At 50.8% G+C, this 19518-nt stretch overlaps 7 protein-coding genes across 7 annotated transcripts; 6 read left to right on the top strand and 1 right to left on the bottom strand.

The window, feature by feature from the left end:
* Window positions 1-850: 850 nt before the first annotated feature.
* Window positions 851-4132, top strand: AMS1 (alpha-mannosidase; the record flags this gene model as incomplete). Its single annotated transcript, XM_076684589.1, has 1 exon — window positions 851-4132. The coding sequence occupies one exon, from the start codon at window positions 851-853 to the stop codon at window positions 4130-4132; it is 3282 nt and encodes a 1093-aa protein (XP_076541099.1).
* A 280-nt stretch (window positions 4133-4412) lies between these two features.
* On the top strand, window positions 4413-4961 carry FCY1 (cytosine deaminase; the record flags this gene model as incomplete). Its single annotated transcript, XM_076684588.1, has 3 exons — window positions 4413-4464; window positions 4519-4880; window positions 4926-4961. 3 exons carry the CDS (start codon window positions 4413-4415, stop codon window positions 4959-4961), a joined length of 450 nt encoding a protein of 149 aa, XP_076541098.1.
* A 611-nt stretch (window positions 4962-5572) lies between these two features.
* SAN1 (ubiquitin-protein ligase SAN1) lies at window positions 5573-7255 on the top strand (the record flags this gene model as incomplete). The annotated part of the gene is made up of 1 exon (XM_076684587.1): window positions 5573-7255. The coding sequence occupies one exon, from the start codon at window positions 5573-5575 to the stop codon at window positions 7253-7255; it is 1683 nt and encodes a 560-aa protein (XP_076541097.1).
* Window positions 7256-8474: 1219 nt separating this feature from the next.
* PMA1 (plasma-membrane proton-efflux P-type ATPase) lies at window positions 8475-12491 on the top strand (the record flags this gene model as incomplete). The annotated part of the gene is made up of 2 exons (XM_076684586.1): window positions 8475-8651; window positions 9638-12491. Exon 2 carries the CDS (start codon window positions 9687-9689, stop codon window positions 12489-12491), a length of 2805 nt encoding a protein of 934 aa, XP_076541096.1. The 5' UTR covers window positions 8475-8651; window positions 9638-9686.
* A 256-nt stretch (window positions 12492-12747) lies between these two features.
* TRVA0_017S00452 (uncharacterized protein) lies at window positions 12748-13851 on the top strand (the record flags this gene model as incomplete). Its single annotated transcript, XM_076684585.1, has 1 exon — window positions 12748-13851. One exon carries the CDS (start codon window positions 12748-12750, stop codon window positions 13849-13851), a length of 1104 nt encoding a protein of 367 aa, XP_076541095.1.
* Window positions 13852-13883: 32 nt separating this feature from the next.
* Window positions 13884-15302, bottom strand: TRVA0_017S00430 (uncharacterized protein; the record flags this gene model as incomplete). Its single annotated transcript, XM_076684584.1, has 1 exon — window positions 13884-15302. The coding sequence occupies one exon, from the start codon at window positions 15300-15302 to the stop codon at window positions 13884-13886; it is 1419 nt and encodes a 472-aa protein (XP_076541094.1).
* A 1690-nt stretch (window positions 15303-16992) lies between these two features.
* On the top strand, window positions 16993-19194 carry TRVA0_017S00408 (uncharacterized protein; the record flags this gene model as incomplete). Its single annotated transcript, XM_076684583.1, has 1 exon — window positions 16993-19194. One exon carries the CDS (start codon window positions 16993-16995, stop codon window positions 19192-19194), a length of 2202 nt encoding a protein of 733 aa, XP_076541093.1.
* Window positions 19195-19518: the final 324 nt, after the last annotated feature.

Raw genomic sequence — 19518 nt, 5'->3', positions numbered from 1 at the left:
CTCGAATATGAAGTATAGCTGTAATTTACATCAAAGGGAATCCAATATATCTATACTTCTAGATATCCTCAATTGATCTCATGGGCTATAAAAATCATTCTCAATGGTGGTATATTTTGCATCAGCAATCCCATAAGCCGTGCAACCATCTCAATTTATCGCAACGACTCCTTAATTTCATGTTTTTTTTCTTTTTTAATTATTACATTCAATGCTGTAGCCGCATGATATTTGCAAATCTAATTTAATTTGCTATTCACTATAGGCAATAGATTTAACATATCAATCGTGCACATACAATGTGGCAATCCATAACCAGCCTGTCGGCTTATGTATCATGTTGTGTAGAACAGCATACAAACGAGAGCCATAATGATGCTGGCGGATCAACGTAATAGAGTACAGTAGTAACTCGCCAAAATAATACCATGTTGATATGTAATATGACTTCAATTCATATGCATACCTATCGGGTATATATAAACCCCTACATATATACATCCACGTGCCCATGCAGTGCCGTACCAATTCTTCTCCTCGTCTTCAAATCCAAAAAAAAAAAACCGCAATTCAAACCGCTGAGTATTCAATTCTACAATACAGTAGTATATATTTAACAATAGCCGGGCAGGATACAACCAGCGGCTCATTGTTGATCTTTTTCTGTTTTGAGAACGGCCCATAAATTCGTGGTCTCCCACCCGCAGTATTGGCGAGGCTCGCAAATAAAGGGTCTCGCATCGCCCCACATTCAAGACAAGCCATTATATATATAGCCAGCCATTTAATTCTCAATTAAAACTCTGGACAGCCATTTCATTCTCTATTAAATTCTGGAAAGCTAATCGAAATGGGCAAAGAGTACCCAGTATTGAACAAGGACCCGGTGCCCAAGAAGACGCAGCCCATTTATGAGAACCGGCTGCGCCAATTCATCGGCAGCGGTGGCCAGTATGGAGACCTGAACCTCCCGCACTTCTACGACTACGACCGGACCGATAATAAGGACAATGTCAAGCTCGAAGTATACTCAGTACCCGGGCTCGCAAGGCCCAAGTTTAAAGAGGTAATGGAGAAGGCCAAGTGGAAGGACGCCCGCAAGGGTCAGAGCTTCGGCCCGACCTGGTCTACGCACTGGTTCCGAATCCACATCCGAGTGCCGTGGGACTGGCGCCGAGCGGACCAGGTCATTTTCAACTGGGACTCCGGGGACGAAGGGTTCATCTTCACCGAGGAGGGTCATGCAGTTGTCGGCCTGAGCGGCCAGGAGCGCAAGGAGTGGATTGTGCCCCACGACTGGCAGATGGACGGGAAATGGCACCTGTTCTACATTGAGACCTCATGCAACCAGATGACGGGTGCCGGGTCGCCGCCAGACCCCAACAAGTACTTTAGGCTCAACCGGGCAGACCTGGTGTGGCCCAATTTGGAGGCCCGGGCTCTGTACATTGACTTTTGGCTGCTTGGAGATGCGGCACGTGAGTTCCCGGGCAGCTCGTGGCAGAAGCACAAGGCGCGAGAGCTCGGCAATCGGATCATGGACACTTTTGACCCGGAGAACGCGGATGAGACGATCAAAGAGTGCCGAAAGATTGCCGCCGAGTTCTTCGGGGACGTCAATTCTGCCTCGGTGTATGATAACGACAACGAAAACCATGTCTATGCCATTGGAAATTGCCACATTGACACGGCATGGCTGTGGCCGTTTGCAGAGACGCACCGTAAAGTTGCGCGATCGTGGGCCTCCCAGCTCGACCTTATAGAGCGGTACCCGGAGTACGTATTCGTAGCGTCGCAGATTCAGCAGTTCTACTGGCTCAAGGAGGACCACCCCGAGTTGTTCAAACGAGTCCAGAAGGCTGTCAAGGACGGGCGGTTCATTCCAATTGGCGGCTCCTGGGTCGAGTGCGACAGCAACATGCCGTCGGGCGAATCCCTGTCTCGACAGTTCCTGCTGGGCCAGCGCTTCTTTGAGGCCAACTTTGGTTCCCGCACCAAGACGTTCTGGCTGCCGGACACGTTTGGATACGCCCCGCAAATCCCGCAGTTCTGCCGGCTCGTGGGCATTGACCGCTTCCTGACCCAGAAGCTGTCGTGGAATAGCGTCAACAACTTCCCCAACAGCAGTTTCAACTGGGTTGCCCTGGACGGGTCCCAGGTGGTGTGCCACATGCCACCAAACAACACGTACACGGCCTCGGCGCATTTCGGAGACGTCAGGCGGTCGCTCGAGCAGCACAAGAACCTTGATCTCTCTCAGACAGGGATGTTGTTGTACGGCCACGGTGACGGTGGCGGCGGCCCCACTGCAGAGATGATTGAGAAGCTGCGACGGTGCCGCGGTATCAGCGACACGTCGGGTCTGCTCCCCAGAATCAAGTCTGGTATCACCGTGGACGAGTTTTACGACATCATCCTCAAGGAGACGAACAATGGACAGGATCTAGTCAGCTGGGTTGGCGAGCTGTACCTCGAGTACCACCGCGGCACCTACACGACTCAGGCGGCCATTAAGCGGGGCAACCGGTTCTCGGAGGTGCTCATGCACGATGTTGAGTATCTGGCGACCATTGCGTCTATCTACGGCAAAGACTATGACTATCCTACCCGGGAGATCGACGAGTGCTGGCAGGACATTTGCCTCAACCAGTTCCACGACGTGCTTCCCGGCTCTGGTATTGAAATGATTTATGAGGATGCTCGCGCAATTTACGATAGTGTCTTCAGCCGGGGCAAGGCGCTCATCCAGGGAGCTTTGGATGCTCTGGGTATCCATCCGGATGCCCAGGAGGGCACTGTGCCAGTTTTGCTCAATACTCTGCCCTGGAGCCGAGACGTTGTCATTGAAGTCCAGGATCCCAAGGACTCCATGCAGACCACTAGCGAAGGTAAGAAGATCACTTTGGCTCGGGTTTCTAGTGGTATCAGCGAGCTGAGCAAGGCCATCACGGCTCGGGTCTCTTACGGTAGCGACCTGCGTATAGACACCAAGGCCAGGAAACTACTTGCCCATGGCCAACGAGCCGTTGGTGAGGAGCTGGCTACTGGTAAGATCCGACTGGACAACGGCTTCTTCACTGTCATTATCAACGAGGAAGGTACTATTGACTCTATCTATGACCAGATTGATGACCGAGAGGTTCTTGACACCTCCCGGGGCAAGGGTAACCAGTATGTCATATTTGACGACCAGCCGCTCTCATTCCCAGCATGGGACACCGACCAGTACTCGCTTGGTACTCGACGGGAGCTGACGGGAGGCCATGCTCGACTCATTGAGAAGGGCCCTATTCAGGCTGTTGCAAAGATGACCCAGAAGATCAGCGACAAGAGCAGTCTTGTCACTACGCTGACCATGAACTTGGGGTCGCGACTCATTGAGTTTGAGACCCACGTAGACTGGCACGAGAAGTACAAGTTCCTCAAGGTGGAGTTCCCTGTTGATGTTATCAATGACACTGCTACCTACGAGACCTCGTATGGTGCGCAGAAGCGACCAACGCACTTCAACACCTCGTGGGAGACTGCCAAATTCGAGGTGTGTGGCCACAAGTGGGCCGATCTCAGCGACCATACCTACGGAGTGGCGCTCATCAACGACTGCAAGTACGGCTATTCGATCCACGGCAATCTCATGCGCCTGTCGCTGTTGCGATCGCCCAAGTCGCCGGATGCGCATGCCGACATGGGCAAGCATGCCTTCCGGTACGCTCTGTTCCCTCACAGTGGACCGGTAAGCTCGGAGGTCGTCATTGAAGCATTCAACTTCAACCACACCATTTCGCGGTTCCATAAGGATCCAGGCCTTGAGAACAGGGATCTTAACCTTGTCCAGCTCAAGGGCACGCCGTCTCTCATTATGAGCACTATCAAGCGACACGAGGACGACAAGGAGGTGTCTCGGGGCATTCTACCAGTGCGGCAAAAGGGCACTAACGTCATTGTGCGAGTCTATGATTCGCTGGGAGGCCGAGCCCGAGGCAGGCTTTGCACTTCGAAGCCAATTAAGAAGGCTTTCAAGGTCAATATTTTGGAGGATGATATTGAGGAGATCCCTGCAAACGGTAACGAGGCCCTTATTGAGTTGCGACAGTTTGAAATCGCAACCTACCGACTAGAGCTAGACGTTTAGCCATATTATAACTATCTATATTTCAATTCTATCTATCATTATAGCTCTGTTATGGCTCCACATTGCATTTTTCTGAATGCGGCCGATTCCGGACAGTCGAGGTTGTTCAGCCGGCCAATACTCGTCGAGTTCTTCTCGGGTTGGCATTGTGAGGTGTAGCTCGGGTTCGAGTACGGGACCTGCAGAGGAGCCGTTGGATGAGTGCAGATCCCGTGGGATGTCGGGGTATATTTAAAGCCGATCTCCACACAAAAATTTTGAACTGAACAAACCGTAGACAATGAAGACTGACGCCGAGTATCTCCAACTTGCTATTGACCAGGCCAAGAAGAGTAGGTTTGCAACACTTTTTATGAATGGGCTAGACTAATTGAACTTTTTTAAAGGCGCATCCGAGGGTGGTGTTCCAATCGGAGCCGTTCTTGTCGACAAGGACGGTAAGGTCCTTGGTGCGGGCCATAACCAGCGAATGCAGAAGAAGTCTGCTACTCTGCACGGTGAGATGGATGCTCTCGAAAATGCTGGCCGGCTGCCAGGGTCCGCCTACAAGGGTGCTACTATGTACACCACTCTGAGTCCATGCGATATGTGCACTGGTGCTTGCCTCATGTACGGTATTTCTCGAGTTGTCATGGGCGAGAACAAGACGTTTATCGGTGGTGAGAACTACCTGCGGCAGCGGGGTGTTGAAGTTGTTAATCTGGACAACGAGGAGTGCTATCAATTGATGCAGGATTTCATCAAGGAGGTGAGTATTATCATGTTGATATTTGATCTGACTAACCGGGTTTAGAAACCGCAGGAGTGGAACGAAGATATTGGTGTATAAAGTGTTTAGGAATGTGTGTATTAACATTGTATTTTTATTACTAGGCTTACAGTGCTTAGCTTTAGTATACCTTTTAAAAAGTTGAATAGCTGATGAGAAACCACCATGGTAAAGAGCTACTCGACCATTGAAATACGCCGTTGGGGGAATCCAGCTATATTTTCAATTATCACTACGAAATATGAATATTTCCTCTTTGCAGCTGTTGGTATTAGAGATACAATATCATCAATTGAAAGAAGTCTCGTGCGAATAGCCTGTTACTAGGAAGCGCTATCCTAAACCCCATTATGCAAGCTGTAACCGAGCCATGTGTATTTATTTTTTAGAGAGCTTGAGGTCGAGGCACTGGTAATTAATTAGCGAGAGTAAGCCGCACAAGCCGCAGACAACTTAGTAAAGTTAAATGTGTCACATGACGTAATCGAGACACTACCCCAGCCCCCATATATGAGGAATGGTCGGCCACGGAAGGGCATAGAAGACACACTTACACACCACATCTCGGGTGACGGCAAGCGACGAGTTCGGGTATATAAAAGCCGTTATATCTGGGGTGATAATATATTTTATAATATTGTCATTCTGACAAACTGCATGGAAGATTGGAGATGAACGAGAGAGACGAAAATGACAGCAACCGGCAGGGGAATAACAACTTCAGCCGTATTACGATTACCAACATCGCGCTTGGGCCGGATGGCCTCTGGACGGGCGGTGGAAACGAAAATGGCCCTCCACCAGGCGCACCGAATTGGTTCCAGATGCCGCATGCCATCTTTCTGAGGACTGTGGACGGCGGCGGCAGTGGCGAGACCAAGCACCGGGCGTCGAAGCGGGCCATCCGACGACTCAAGCGGATCATGAATGAGGAGCAACTCTCGGACAAGATGTGCTCCATCTGCTTTGAAGAGTTCGAGAACCCAGAAAAAATGCGAGGCGAACAGCCAGAAAGCGACAGTGAAGATCCGCCCGAGAGCGTGCCTGAGGCCATGGACATCGAAGATGATCCGCCTGAGAGCGTACCGGGAAACGAAGCATGCGTAGAGGATCCACCGGAAAGCATACCAGTTAGCGAGGAGGATCCGTCTGAAAGTGCGCCAAACGAGGAGGACGATGAAGGAGAGAACGGTGAGGACACACACGTGCCTGTGCAGATGCCGTGCGGGCACCAGTTTGGGCTCAGCTGCCTCAAATCATGGCTCAAGGAGTCCAACACTTGTCCGATGTGTCGCACGACGATTGAGAGCCAGTCGGAGTTCCTCCGGGCTACAGGCCAGCCTCAGGAAGAGCATCCTTTAGTAACATTCATGAGCCAGTTTATGAGCAGGACTATGTCAAGGTTGAACGAGATGACCAACGAAGCCGTGACGCGAGAGATAGACCGCGTGAGGAGAGAGCGGAACATGCATTCTACTAACGAGACGACTAATGATGACGACACTAACCAGACTAGTACTTCTTGGCATGCTAACGCTAACCAAACTGGTACGTCTGGGCATGATGACACTAACCAAACTGGTACTTCTGGGCACGATGACGGTGCTGCCAGCGCAGCCCCACTCGATGAAGACCCTCCAGAGAGCGTTATCGAGGACGAGACCGGCACTCGACCTCCAGAGCCAAGCCGCGGGGATACACCAGCACCCAATGTACAGTACCGTGTATTCCACCTCCCATTGGACGAAAGCCTACGTACATTTATTGCGCCATTTCTCGGCGACGAGAATAGCGCAGTGCGGATTACGTTTGAGCGGTTTGCGACGATATTCCGAGACCAATCAGACACTACTCCAACAACCGAAGGTAACACTACCAACAATACTACTGGGCCCCAAGCCGATGGTATCAATAGAACCGACCAGGAAGCGCCGTTACAGGAGACTAGTGGAAGCGGGTCTTTCACTACTAATGCTAGTACTACTGCTGCTACAGCAGACCGGTCGAGAGCCAGAAATAACCGCGACGCGAGACACCACCCTTACGCTAGTACGAACTCGTCCAGTGACAACATCACGTCACGGTTCAGCCGTGGCGAGTTGAGCCGTCAAGACCTCCAGTGCGCAATGATCCCAATGCAGCTTTGCGTACATAGCCTGGACGAGGAGGAGTCTCCGCAGGCTGGCCAAGAGCACCAGTTAATCCGCCTTGGATGTGGGCATGGCTACCACGAGGGGTGCCTGCGGTGGTGTATGCGCACCCATGGCGACGCAGATATCCCAAACCTCCACCCCCAGGACGCTATGGCTGAGGTTTGGTGCACGCGGTGCAGGCGCTACCGCCAAGTGTTGTAGAGAAAAAACGGGAAAAAAAAAGATGTATGTAACGATATGATGAATTAATGAAATGAATTACGCCCTTGAAACACGCCCAGACTGTGCTTGGCGATTCAACGTTTCTCCCCTCCAAATCTCCCCCAACTCTTGGATAAACCTCCCCTCAGCTCTTGAATAAACCTTCCCAGAGATGTGCTTTACGTCGCACATTTGGAGTAGCCTTATCGCTAACAGCAAGTACGCCTTAGATATTGGATGTGGTCTTACCGCTTACAGCCAGTACGCGCCAAAAGATCGATTCGGTGCAGGCGTATAGCCGCATGTGGAATGGGGAGACCCTGGTGCATGCAGCGTCCAACACAACCGGTGCGTAATGATGTCAACAGTAGGCATGGTCAGCGTATCAGCCTCTCGGCTGATGTGTTTGCCTTGGCGATGCCGAGAAAACGAAGAAGACGAAGCTATGCGAGACAGCGGCTTCAATTTGAATCGAGAGAGAGCGTTACACGACGAGGACCCGACGTCCTCAGAAGGTCATTTACCGCCCTTGGCAACGTGTTGTGTTTTGTGTTACAATAGTACCGACGGGCTGGGCGGAATGGAATAAGACATGCCGCTATAGAACTGACCTCGAATGGAATGTACCGAATATTACAGGTGTCGTCAAATATTAATCGACTCTGTAAGGGCCAGAACGTTCGGTTTATTGGCTGATCTCAAAAGGGTGCCATCATTTGGCAATTGTAATCGATGAAACACAACAATCGGAGTTCGAAATGGACGAGGGTTACAGTTCCCACAGCAATCAGCTCTACATTGAATCGATTCTTAAAGTATCAATACATCAATACCGTAGTATACGAGATAGCAACGGATAGTAATAGATTGCTAGGTTATGGCCTGAATGCATTAGGCAAGGATTCTCCACGTACAATAACAGGTGGCTAGCTATAGTTACGAAGTGTCGGTACGTAGTCTAGCAGGGCAAATGAGTTTTCTCATACGTACGTAGTTGCGCGTATGGTTGTTGATTGTACCTTATGCATCTATTGGTAATTTATTTTTTCATTGCTTTCTTGTCAGTTTATGGCTATTCATGGAAAGAATGGAATATATGCTTCTTTTTGCCTTTTTTGCCTTGGCCGGGCTATTTTTGCTCCTATGATAAATAGCCCTGGATACCCCCCAGCTGCTCTTGTTCTTTTCCCTTTCTCTTTTTTTGTTTCCCTCTTAGTGCTCAACATTCGCCTTCATTCGGTCTATTCCTAACTGTTATTAGTTCAATTCCCTCCATCCTCTTATTTTTCTTATCTTCTTTCACCTCCAATTCAATCTTTTCCTCCCCGGGTTTACGGAAAAGTGCGACAGTTAGAACGAACCAACCACTAAACATTCGACACACATTATAGACTGGGTAAGTACTACATTGTTTCTCTATTACTATGACTTTCGGAGATTCCTATATGGCTGGCATCCATGGAGCGGGTTTTTTATCTGTACCCTAATTGCTGGTAACGATCATCTCAGATTACTACACCTGCGAGGTTAGAATGGATACTTCCCCCCCCCCTCCAAGTGCTACCAATTTCTTCTCTCCTACAGATTATCCACCAGGTTGCCCTATTTTCCATCTCTCTCGTTAGCAATCTCCTGGTTCAGATTGAGTTCGCAATTTGCCAGAGTCTATCACACACTTTCTCCACATAAAGTTGTGGCTGGGGCAGGGTTGTTTTTGCTTTACATCATTTTTTGATGATGTGCAAGATGTCGGCGTTTGTCCATCCCAATCTGGGACCACCGCCGGGGTGGGTTGCGCGCGGGTGAAAAAATATTTTGCCCTGAAAAGTAAACAGCGTTGTGCACGGCTTGCGCGCGCACTATGGAAATGCCGCAGTAACGCCAGATGACTTGTCTTGAAAGAATTGCAAACAATCCGACACCCCCCTAAACAAAGCCCACACACTCTCCCCTCTAAAGCCTAGCCCCACCCAGCTCTCTCTCTCTGGCGGGTTACGCCATTGTCATTGGCTGGTTTGCTCTTCATTTTGGGGTTGTTGTTTGTTCAGAAGTAAGACCACCACCAGTCATATGCGGTGGATGTGCGTGTGTGTTCGATTACGCAGGTTAACCATCAGTTCCCTGCAGCATGGCCTGCATCGTATACATCGCTCTCATTCTCCAGCCCCGCCTCACTGGCACCACTACCACATGAGCCTCACCCACGCGTTATTGTTACCCAACTGAACACAAGGAATTGCAAACAAGGATCTGGAAAAGTTTGACGTTGACTCTCGCCCAATCTCCCTCTCTATCTTTCTCTTCTTTTTTTTTTGGTTATCTCCATCAGGAATTTTTTGAAAGCCATTGGCGCCATTGAATATTTACTAACCAGTTGACCAGGTTTAGAGAACTCGCTTTCTTCTCTTTTTTTGTGCAATTGGATTTCAACATGTCTGACCAACCTCCATCGTTGGACCCCAACAATCCAGGGAATGCACCCGGGACTAAGCTTCCCGCGGGTGACCCCCCTGAACACGGCCAGAACTCCAATTCGTCCAACTCGCAGGATTACGAAAAGAAGGGCGCACATGGCATACCAGACGGTGACGAGTCTGATGAGGACGACATTGACGCCTTTATTGAAGAATTGCAGTCTGAGGATGGCGGGGATGACGACTTCTTTGACGAGGAGGCCAAGTCGGGTACCTCTGCCCGGCCAGTGCCAGAGACGCTCCTTCAGACGGACATCAACGCGGGTCTGACCTCTGAGGAGGTTGTCCAGCGACGAAGGAAGTTTGGTCTCAACAAGATGTCGGAGGAGAAGGAGAACTTGCTCCTGAAGTTCCTCATGTTCTTTGTCGGCCCCATTCAGTTTGTCATGGAGGCTGCTGCTGTGCTCGCCGCTGGTCTCGAAGACTGGGTCGATTTTGGCGTCATCTGTGCCTTGCTCTTGCTTAACGCTTGTGTCGGGTTCATCCAGGAGTTCCAGGCCGGTTCCATTGTCGAGGAGTTGAAGAAGACGCTTGCCCTGCAGGCCGTTGTCTTGCGAGACGGTCGAATCCAAGAGGTGGACGCGTCTGAAATCGTGCCCGGTGACATTTTGCAGGTCGAGGAAGGTACCATTATCCCCGCCGACGGACGACTCGTTACCCATGATTGCTTCCTCCAGGTTGACCAGTCTGCCATTACCGGTGAGTCGCTCGCGGTCGATAAGCACAATGGTGACAACACTTATGCCTCTTCGACGGTCAAGCGAGGCGAGGCCTTTATGATTGTTGTTGCTACTGGTGACAACACGTTTGTTGGTCGTGCCGCTGCTCTTGTCAACAAGGCCTCTTCTGGCACTGGTCACTTTACTGAGGTGCTCAATGGTATCGGAACCATTTTGCTCGTGCTCGTCATTGTCACTCTGCTCCTGGTCTGGATCTCATGTTTCTACAGATCCAACCCAATTGTCAAGATTTTGCGATTCACCCTGGCCATTACCATTGTGGGTGTGCCAGTCGGTCTTCCAGCCGTTGTTACCACGACTATGGCCGTTGGCGCCGCCTACTTGGCCAAGAAGAAGGCGATTGTCCAGAAGTTGTCCGCCATTGAGTCGCTGGCCGGTGTCGAGATTCTCTGTTCTGACAAGACTGGTACCTTGACCAAGAACAAGCTCTCTCTCGCTGAGCCTTACACCGTTGAGGGCGTCGAGCCAGACGACCTTATGCTCACTGCCTGTCTCGCCGCCTCGCGAAAGAAGAAGGGTCTTGATGCCATTGACAAGGCCTTCCTCAAGTCCCTGCCGCTCTATCCACGGGCCAAGAACACTCTGACCAAGTACAAGGTTCTAGAGTTCCATCCATTTGACCCGGTCTCGAAGAAGGTTGTAGCCGTGGTCGAGTCGCCACAGGGCGAGCGAATTGTCTGCGTCAAGGGAGCGCCGCTGTTTGTGCTCAAGACTGTCGAGGAGGACCACCCCATCCCCGAGGACGTGATCAACGCTTATAAGAACAAGGTTGCTGAATTTGCGTCTCGAGGCTTCCGATCCCTTGGTGTCGCTCGAAAGCGAGGCGAGGGCCACTGGGAGATCCTCGGTATCATGCCATGCTCTGATCCCCCACGACACGACACGGCGCGAACCGTTAACGAGGCCAAGAACCTCGGTCTCTCCATTAAGATGTTGACTGGAGATGCCGTTGGTATTGCTCGAGAGACTTCTCGGCAACTTGGCCTCGGCACGAACATTTACAACGCCGAGAAGCTTGGTCTTGGTGGCGGCGGTGAAATGAGCGGTTCTGAGGTGTACGACTTTGTTGAGGCTGCCGATGGTTTCGCTGAGGTGTTCCCACAGCACAAGTACAATGTCGTTGAGATTTTGCAGCAACGAGGCTACCTGGTTGCCATGACTGGTGATGGTGTCAATGACGCACCATCGCTCAAGAAAGCCGATACTGGTATTGCTGTCGAGGGCGCTTCTGATGCTGCGCGATCTGCCGCCGATATTGTCTTCCTTGCTCCGGGTCTATCTGCCATTATTGATGCGCTCAAGACTTCGCGACAGATTTTCCACCGAATGTACGCCTATGTTGTGTACCGTATTGCCTTATCTCTGCATTTGGAGCTTTTCCTGGGTCTGTGGATTGCCATTCTCGACAACTCGCTCAATATTGAGCTCGTCGTCTTCATTGCTATTTTCGCAGACGTTGCAACCCTTGCCATCGCCTACGACAATGCGCCATACTCGTCACGACCAGTCAAGTGGAACCTGCCAAAACTCTGGGGCATGTCTATTATCCTTGGTATCTTCCTTGCCATTGGTACCTGGATCACGTTGACGACCATGTTTACTCACGGAGGCGGTATCATTCAGAACTTTGGTCACATTGACTCGATTTTGTTTTTGCAAATTTCGCTTACTGAGAACTGGCTCATTTTTGTTACCCGAGCCAATGGCCCATTCTGGTCCTCGATTCCATCTTGGGAGTTGTCTGGTGCAGTTTTGTGTGTCGATATCATTGCAACTTGCTTCTGTATTTGGGGTTGGTTTATTGGTGGTCAGACGTCTATTGTCACTGTTGTGCGTGTGTGGATCTTTTCGTTTGGTGTCTTCTGTGTGTGCGGCGGTCTCTACTACCTCATGCAGGACTCTAGCTCGTTCGACCGACTGATGCATGGCCAGAGTCCCAAGGAGAAGCCAAAGCAGCGATCCCTTGAGGACTTTATTGTTGCCATGCAGCGAGTCTCCACTCAGCACGAGAAGAGCAATTAGACAATTTGCATCACTTGCGCAACACTATCAAACAATGGGACTGTGATATCTCTTTTTTTGTTTTCATTTGTTTTGTTTTATTATCGATACCCGTTGTTTATAAAAATTCGAATTTAATAATACACGATTAATATTTATTTCCAATTGTCTTTGTAGGTATTGCCAGGTAAGAGTGTGTTACATTGGAGGCAGGGTATTGCTGACCCGAGTGTGATGTTCGTGATAAGGCGTTGGGTAGTTGGACAAAAACTTATCAATGAAGGAGATTCCGGGGTTCTACTATGATCCTGAAAAGCGGCGATACTTCAAGATTACCAAGCCTGGGCAGTCTGGAGGCACATCATCCCAGTTACAGTACACTTCTGGGAGTATCCGGACTCAGAAGAGGAGGAAACTGCATAATGACAAAAAAGAAGCACCAAAGAGCCAAATCGGTCTCGCGGAGTTGCTAGTACGCAATCGCTTGGGCAATACACACTCATCTCTATATGGCTGGTTTATAAAAAGAATAAGGCAGAGGCGTACACTTCGTGGCTTGCTAATCGGTTCACTAATCGGCCTGACTCGCGTTGGCGGATCAAAGGCTGTTGCATCAAGAGGAAGCGAGGTTCTGACAGTGGATCTTGCTACTGGAGCTATTATCTCGGAAGATAGAGCGCGACTGGGTCCAATTGTATCGGTATTTATTGCTGAAGGCACTCTAATTGGATATGTGACGAGACATGGTGTAATTGGGCTCATTGGTGCGATTGGCGAGCGAAGGGAAGAACCAGGCGAAGCGAGTGTCCTTACTGCCCAGTATATTGGAAAAGGGCGGCTAGTGATTGTTTATGAAGATTGCATTGCATTGACTGTGTCAGATCTGGTATATAATGGATCAGATCGGGCGTATAAAGTGCTGAAGCGCGGTGGTCTTGGTAGCGACGTAATATCGATAAGCAGCGATGGTGTCCTAGGGCTGCGAAACGGGAGACTGTGGTCAGCAGAGCAGCGTTCCTATGTCAAAAGACGCGGCGGATCGAAGTTTTCGCACGGATCAACAATAACTCGTATTATCAAGTATGGTCGATTCTACATGATTTCCGGGTTAAGAGACAACCTGGCTCTATACGATGGCAACTTTGAGCGGCTGATTAAATACAAGAGCTACTGCAACGAGTCAAAAATCGAGCATGGGATAGATTGCTTTGACGATTTCGTAGCTGTTGCGTGCGATGACAACCATGTTAGGATGTGGCATATTTGGACGGGCCAGTTGGTGAGGAGCATTCCAGTACGTGGCCATGTCCATAGTCTCGTATTTACTGCAGACGGGAGGCTTGTCCTAGCACTGGACGGTACAGTCGAGGTCTATGGTTAGCCAGTCGAAGCCTATCAAATCGAGGCCTATGGCTAGCAAGAGATTGAGTCGAGCTTGGCAATTCGATGACGCATGTTGCCTGACTCAAACCCTGGGTCGTATCGGCCCAAGCGAACGCTATAACCAAGGGCACAGTAGCCGGGCTTATATCTCCAAGTGAGGCACTTGTCGTCGGATATGCATCTTGTAGCGCAATCACTGCTGGTACCGGTCCAGTCTTCAAACTCAAGGTCAGAGGCCGAATTATCCCAGGAAGACCTTGACTCGGGCAAGTTGTCGCGGTAAAAATCGACGTAAATATCACGATGCAGTATGACGGAGCCATCGCGAGACCGCTCATACTGCCAGAGTACCTCAATGTCACTCGGAGAGACATGATGGAAGGAGACCACTGGCACACACATGTTTTCGGCGGTCACCTCAACGTTCCAGAACGAATTGCCCTGGAATGGAGCGATTCGGCGGCCTTTGGCATTTGCCGCCTCGTCGGCTTGGGTAGCATTGTCCAAGTAGTACCCTGAGGCCACGGTCAAGTTAGCGTACTGGCGCAGCATGAATCCGACCATGATATCGCCGCAGCAGCAGCCTACTGTCGACTGCTCGAGCTCCTGAAGCAGGTTTCCGTGGCGGCCAAAAGTAATGTCCAGCGCGTTGCGCGATATCAGCACGCCCGATCCGCCGTGGGCGAAATGCAGAGGGTAGGCAGGATAAGGGTTGCCAACGTAATGCGGGGTGGTTCTGGGATTATCGAACCGTTGGATAAAGCTGTCCAGGGAAGGGCGAGACACGTATGTGTCTGCATCTATGAACAGAAACCAGTCTACTGTTTGTGGGGCCGCCTCGTGGTAGGCGTGGTAGAGCATTGGAAGGTTTTTGAACCGGTCGAGCTGCCAGCTGAGTTTAGCCGAGACGTTGCTGGCTGCAAAGTCAACGGTCGAAAGGGTCTCACTGCGCCATCTGCGTAGGGTTTGGTAAGTGTTGAACGGTTCCTCCTCACCGTATTGCTCGGAATCGCTGTACAGTGTGAGGTTCGCGAGAGCGTCGATGACGGCGTGTCCGCCTACTGATGCTGCGGCGTCAGAGTATATGGCAAACTGCGGGAACATTTTGGCCGTGGTCATTAGATGCATTGGCACTTTGCGGAACATCTCCGTAGCGCCCGTTTTGATCATGAGAAATATCTTCTCATTATCGGTAGCAACTACTGTTTTATTGTCATTATCGGTAGCCACTACTGTACTACTGTCATTATCGGTAGCTACTACTGTATTACTGGTGGTAGCTACCTTTTGACTACTTTTCGTAGCTACCCGTTGACTTATGTCCTCCTTAGGGAAGCCTAGTGGGGCCACTTCTTTAGGGCGGGTCCGGTGTTCTCTCAGGGAGTACAGGGTGAATACCAGGGCCACCAAGAGGCCAGCAATCACTGCTACGCGACTCGGGGCCTTCATTTTTCTCGATTTACATCCAGCCTTTTGGAGATGGCTGGTTAGTGGTTGGTTTTTTTTTGCCGAGCATTACATGCACAGCACACCCGAGTGCAGCACCCGAGCGGTATTATTGTACTGCACCGCATCTCATATCTATACGTGAGGAGACGGATCTCCAGCCGTCCGGCGTCACCCATGTACGCCCGTTGAACCGGTTTCAAAAAAAATGGGCGCCTCACGTGACGGGTGATCAAAGGCCGAGATTATGGCACGATGCGAGGCAAATTGCATCCAGTCTACATTTTGGAGCTGTCCCCATGGGTTGGAGTGCATGTACATTCTCGTGCAAAAGCGGAAGGTAGTGTGCACCAGGGGTCCAGGTCTTGTACTGTAATCAGGTAGATCCGGGCTACCGGGGGTAAGAGGAGATCAATGTACAGACAATTGGCCCAGGATGGCCGGAGTATATCACCACCGAGTGTGCCCCGTAGGGTGAGTACAGGGTCGGCTTAGAGACATGCCCCGAAGGGTGAATAAGGTCGGCGTAGAGCCATGTGGGCTATGTGCTTCAGCTGCAATGCCTATACCACACGCTGCGGTGGATTACCAAAGCCCATGGAGTAGACAAAACAAATGACTTAATTCCAATGCCAATTTCTAAATGAAGCATCTATTTTTTTAGGGTGTGCCCCTTTTTTTCATTAAATTATTACCCACCGCAACGCAATTTTTGCCCAAGAATTGAGTTTGATGTGTGAAATATAAAAGAAACATCCATTAAACTTTTTAAATTAGGCAATGGGGCTTTTGGTTTTGGGGGTTGTCCAGCTAGCTATAGTGTAGGCAATATTCAAAGCTTCTCGAGCTACTCTACCCTCCCGTCATATACTTTTACATACTTTCCACGGTAGCTATACTGGCTGGGCTTACTACTAAAATAGGGCCTGCTCCCCTCCCCCAGCACCCAGTATATATACGCCAGGGCGCAGTTTGTCCAAACGAGACAGTATATTGTGTATTATTGTTATCTATTCCCCCCTAAGCAAACCGATACTCCAACTAGTAGTGTTTCCATCTTGTGGAACAGATACCGGAGTGTTCTACAAGTGTGTAATCGCTCTGCATTGCTTGGTGTCAGACCTCAGGGGAGGCTCCACCTGATTAATTGTAAATCCGCCAATTCGCCAAGGCTACTATAAAGCGTACGATCGAATCGTACTAATTAACTACAGTAATATTTGTAATGCTCAACATGCTTGGAGGAGGAGGAGGAGGCCCCCCGTCTTCTTCGTCATCGTCGTCTCTGGCAACCCCGGAACACAGCACCCCCCTACCGAGCGGAACGGACCTCATATCGGTTTCACCGACGCAACACCATTCGCAGCAGCAGCAGCAGCAGCCCCAGCATCACCACCCACTGGCACCGCCGGTTCGCCCACTACACCACGAGCCAGAAACAGCGGCAGAAACAACCGCATCGACGGCAGAAACCGCAGAAACACGCGCTACACTACCACCACCGGCGGCGGCCTGCAACAATAACCTTATATTCCGCGGCGAGGACGCCCCCAGCTGCTCTCGGCTTGCCACGATATTTGACCTTCCCGAAGCACGCTTTGCAAGCCACCACACCACGCCAAAAACCACCCACCACGGCCCGCAGGACGAGGACGAAGCGGGTGACTTGCACTTACTGTACCACCACTATCAAATGTCGAGTTTTGCCGACGGAACGAGTGGCAGCCCCAAGTCGGCGGCCTTCGAGTTTCCACCGCATCACCTCCACCCCCCACCCCCCAACCACCCCGCAGCCACAGCCGTTAAGGAGGCGAGTAGTAACACGCTGAGCTATCGAATGGGCAGCTATTTGCAGGCCGAGACGACGGAGGACAAGTTTCCCATTCTGGTGAGGCGCCAGTCGTCGTCGGGGCCCCAGAGCGTCGGGTTTCGCCCTGCCTTCCAGCAGCAGCAACAACCCCATCACGCGAGCCATGGCAGCTTTAGTAGTAATGGGTCCGTATTGGAGGATGGCAATGCCTATGACAGCAACTATTATTACCCGGATTACCACTCGCGACGGACCGCCAGCTTCTCAGGGGTACCTCTGGCCGGGAACGGCACCAACTGGAGCCACTACAATAATAATAATGCCAATAACACTAGTAATGGCGGCCATCAGTACAACCATGGCATTGTTACTCCAAGAATGTCGTTAACAGACGGTCTAGTGGAGGAGAAAAGCATGGGGCAAGTAATGGGGCCAAAGGACATGTATGGCATGGCTAGTGCCGCTGGAGAGGCAATTGGCGACTTTATTCCTACTCCGCCGCATACGACTACAAACCACAACTCTCCAGGTGTGTACAACCCGCGAACGTCGTACTTCCAGCCGCAACCCACGCCTCCGGATGTTGACAAGCCGTTGTACCCTTCTCACCAGCATCGCCAGTCCATCTCTGTACCAGTTACCCACAATTCTCGCCCACCGCATCACAGAGCAAGCAATTCCCTATCGCATTTGTCATTTGTACAACAGCATGTGCCATTATCGCAGTTACAGCCGCCACAGCCATCACACATTCAACCACCATCCATTCAGCCTTCGCCCATTCAACCGTCACACATCCAGCCTTCACACATTCAACCGTCACACATTCAGCCTTCACCCCTTCAACCGTCACACATTCAGCCAGTGTCCTCCCTTACGCCACTAACGAGCCAGCCTCCTAGTATCGTGGCTACTGCGGCCGGGACGCCCATGGGTCCCACCGTTCCCATGGTGTCGGCCATGGCACAACCAGTTACAATACCTGTATCCCCAAAGCCCAAGGCGGTGCCCCAGCCCATTAACGGAAATGGCCGGCAGAAACCCCGGCGTCAATCGGGGTCGAAACCGTCGTTTAGTAGAAGAAACTCTGACCAGAAGGACCTGGCCAACAAGTTCGCCCAGCTGGACCTGGAATCTATGGTAAACGACGTGTACTCGCTGTGCAAAGACCAGTACGGCTGTCGGTATCTGCAAAAGAAGCTCGAAGAAAAGAACCCGCGCTACCTGGAGATCATCTTCAACGAGACGTATCCTCATGTTGTCGAGCTCATGACTGATCCATTTGGTAACTACTTATGTCAGAAGCTGCTGGAGCACGCCGACACGGCTCAGCGGGCGCTTCTGGTACGAACAGCATCGCCACAGCTCGTCAAGATCGCACTCAACCAGCACGGCACGCGGGCGCTCCAGAAAATGCTCGAGTACGTGACGACGCGGGAGCAGATTGACCTGATTGTGGCAGCCCTGCAAAAAGACGTTGTGGGGCTCGTCAAGGACCTTAATGGCAACCACGTTATCCAAAAGTGCCTCAACCGGCTCTCGAGCGAGGACTGCCAGTTTATCTTTGACGCCGTCAGCAAGAACTGCGTCTCGGTGGGGACCCACCGGCACGGGTGCTGTGTACTCCAGCGGTGCATAGACCACGCTAACGAGGTACAAAAGCGCCAGCTCGTGGGAAACATCACGGAGAGCGCATTTGACCTTGTGCGCGACCCGTTTGGCAACTATGTGACGCAGTACGTGTTGGATCTGGGCCTCGAGGAGCTCAGCGAGCCGCTCATTGGCAAGTTCCAGACGCATGTGTGCGAGCTGTCGATGCAAAAATTCAGCTCCAACGTGATAGAAAAGTGTCTGCGCATTGGCACCCCCAAGACCACCACTGCATTGATAGACGAAGTCATTGAATCTCCTAGCTTGGAGCTCATGCTCCGGGACTCATATGCAAATTATGTTGTCCAAACTGCATTTGACTACGCTACGCCGTCGGTGAGAGAAAGGCTGTTGGAGCGGGTCCGGCCACTGATTCCAGCAATTCGGTCGACGCCCCATGGTCGCAAGATTCAGTCCAAATTCTCATCTGCGTAGGATTATTAAAAACGTGAAAAAAATGAGGAAATGGGTTTTTTAAGTTATTCGTTATATATATTGTTTCTGTATTATAAATAAATGAACTGCCACCTACCCGGAGCCGTTGCATTTCTATCACGAATTCTCTGATTGTATCAGGGAGGTTAATAAATTTTATGGATCCATCTCTTTGGTTCTACACATTGCGGAATCTTTTCTTAGGAGAATTGATACTCAAGGTTTGAAGACACGTCACGTTCGGCTTCTATTTGATTGATCTTATACCTTGTTTAGTCGATGATTGGATCAACTGGCGGTGGAAGCCATGGCTCAACACCGAGT

The sequence above is a fragment of the Trichomonascus vanleenenianus genome (genome assembly GCF_965637985.1).
Source record: "Trichomonascus vanleenenianus strain CLIB 3782 genome assembly, contig: TRVA0_017S, whole genome shotgun sequence".
In the NCBI taxonomy this organism is placed as follows: domain Eukaryota; kingdom Fungi; phylum Ascomycota; class Dipodascomycetes; order Dipodascales; family Trichomonascaceae; genus Blastobotrys; species Blastobotrys vanleenenianus.
The sequence above is the reverse complement of the archived record's forward strand: the minus strand, read 5'-3'. Positions and strand labels throughout refer to the sequence as shown.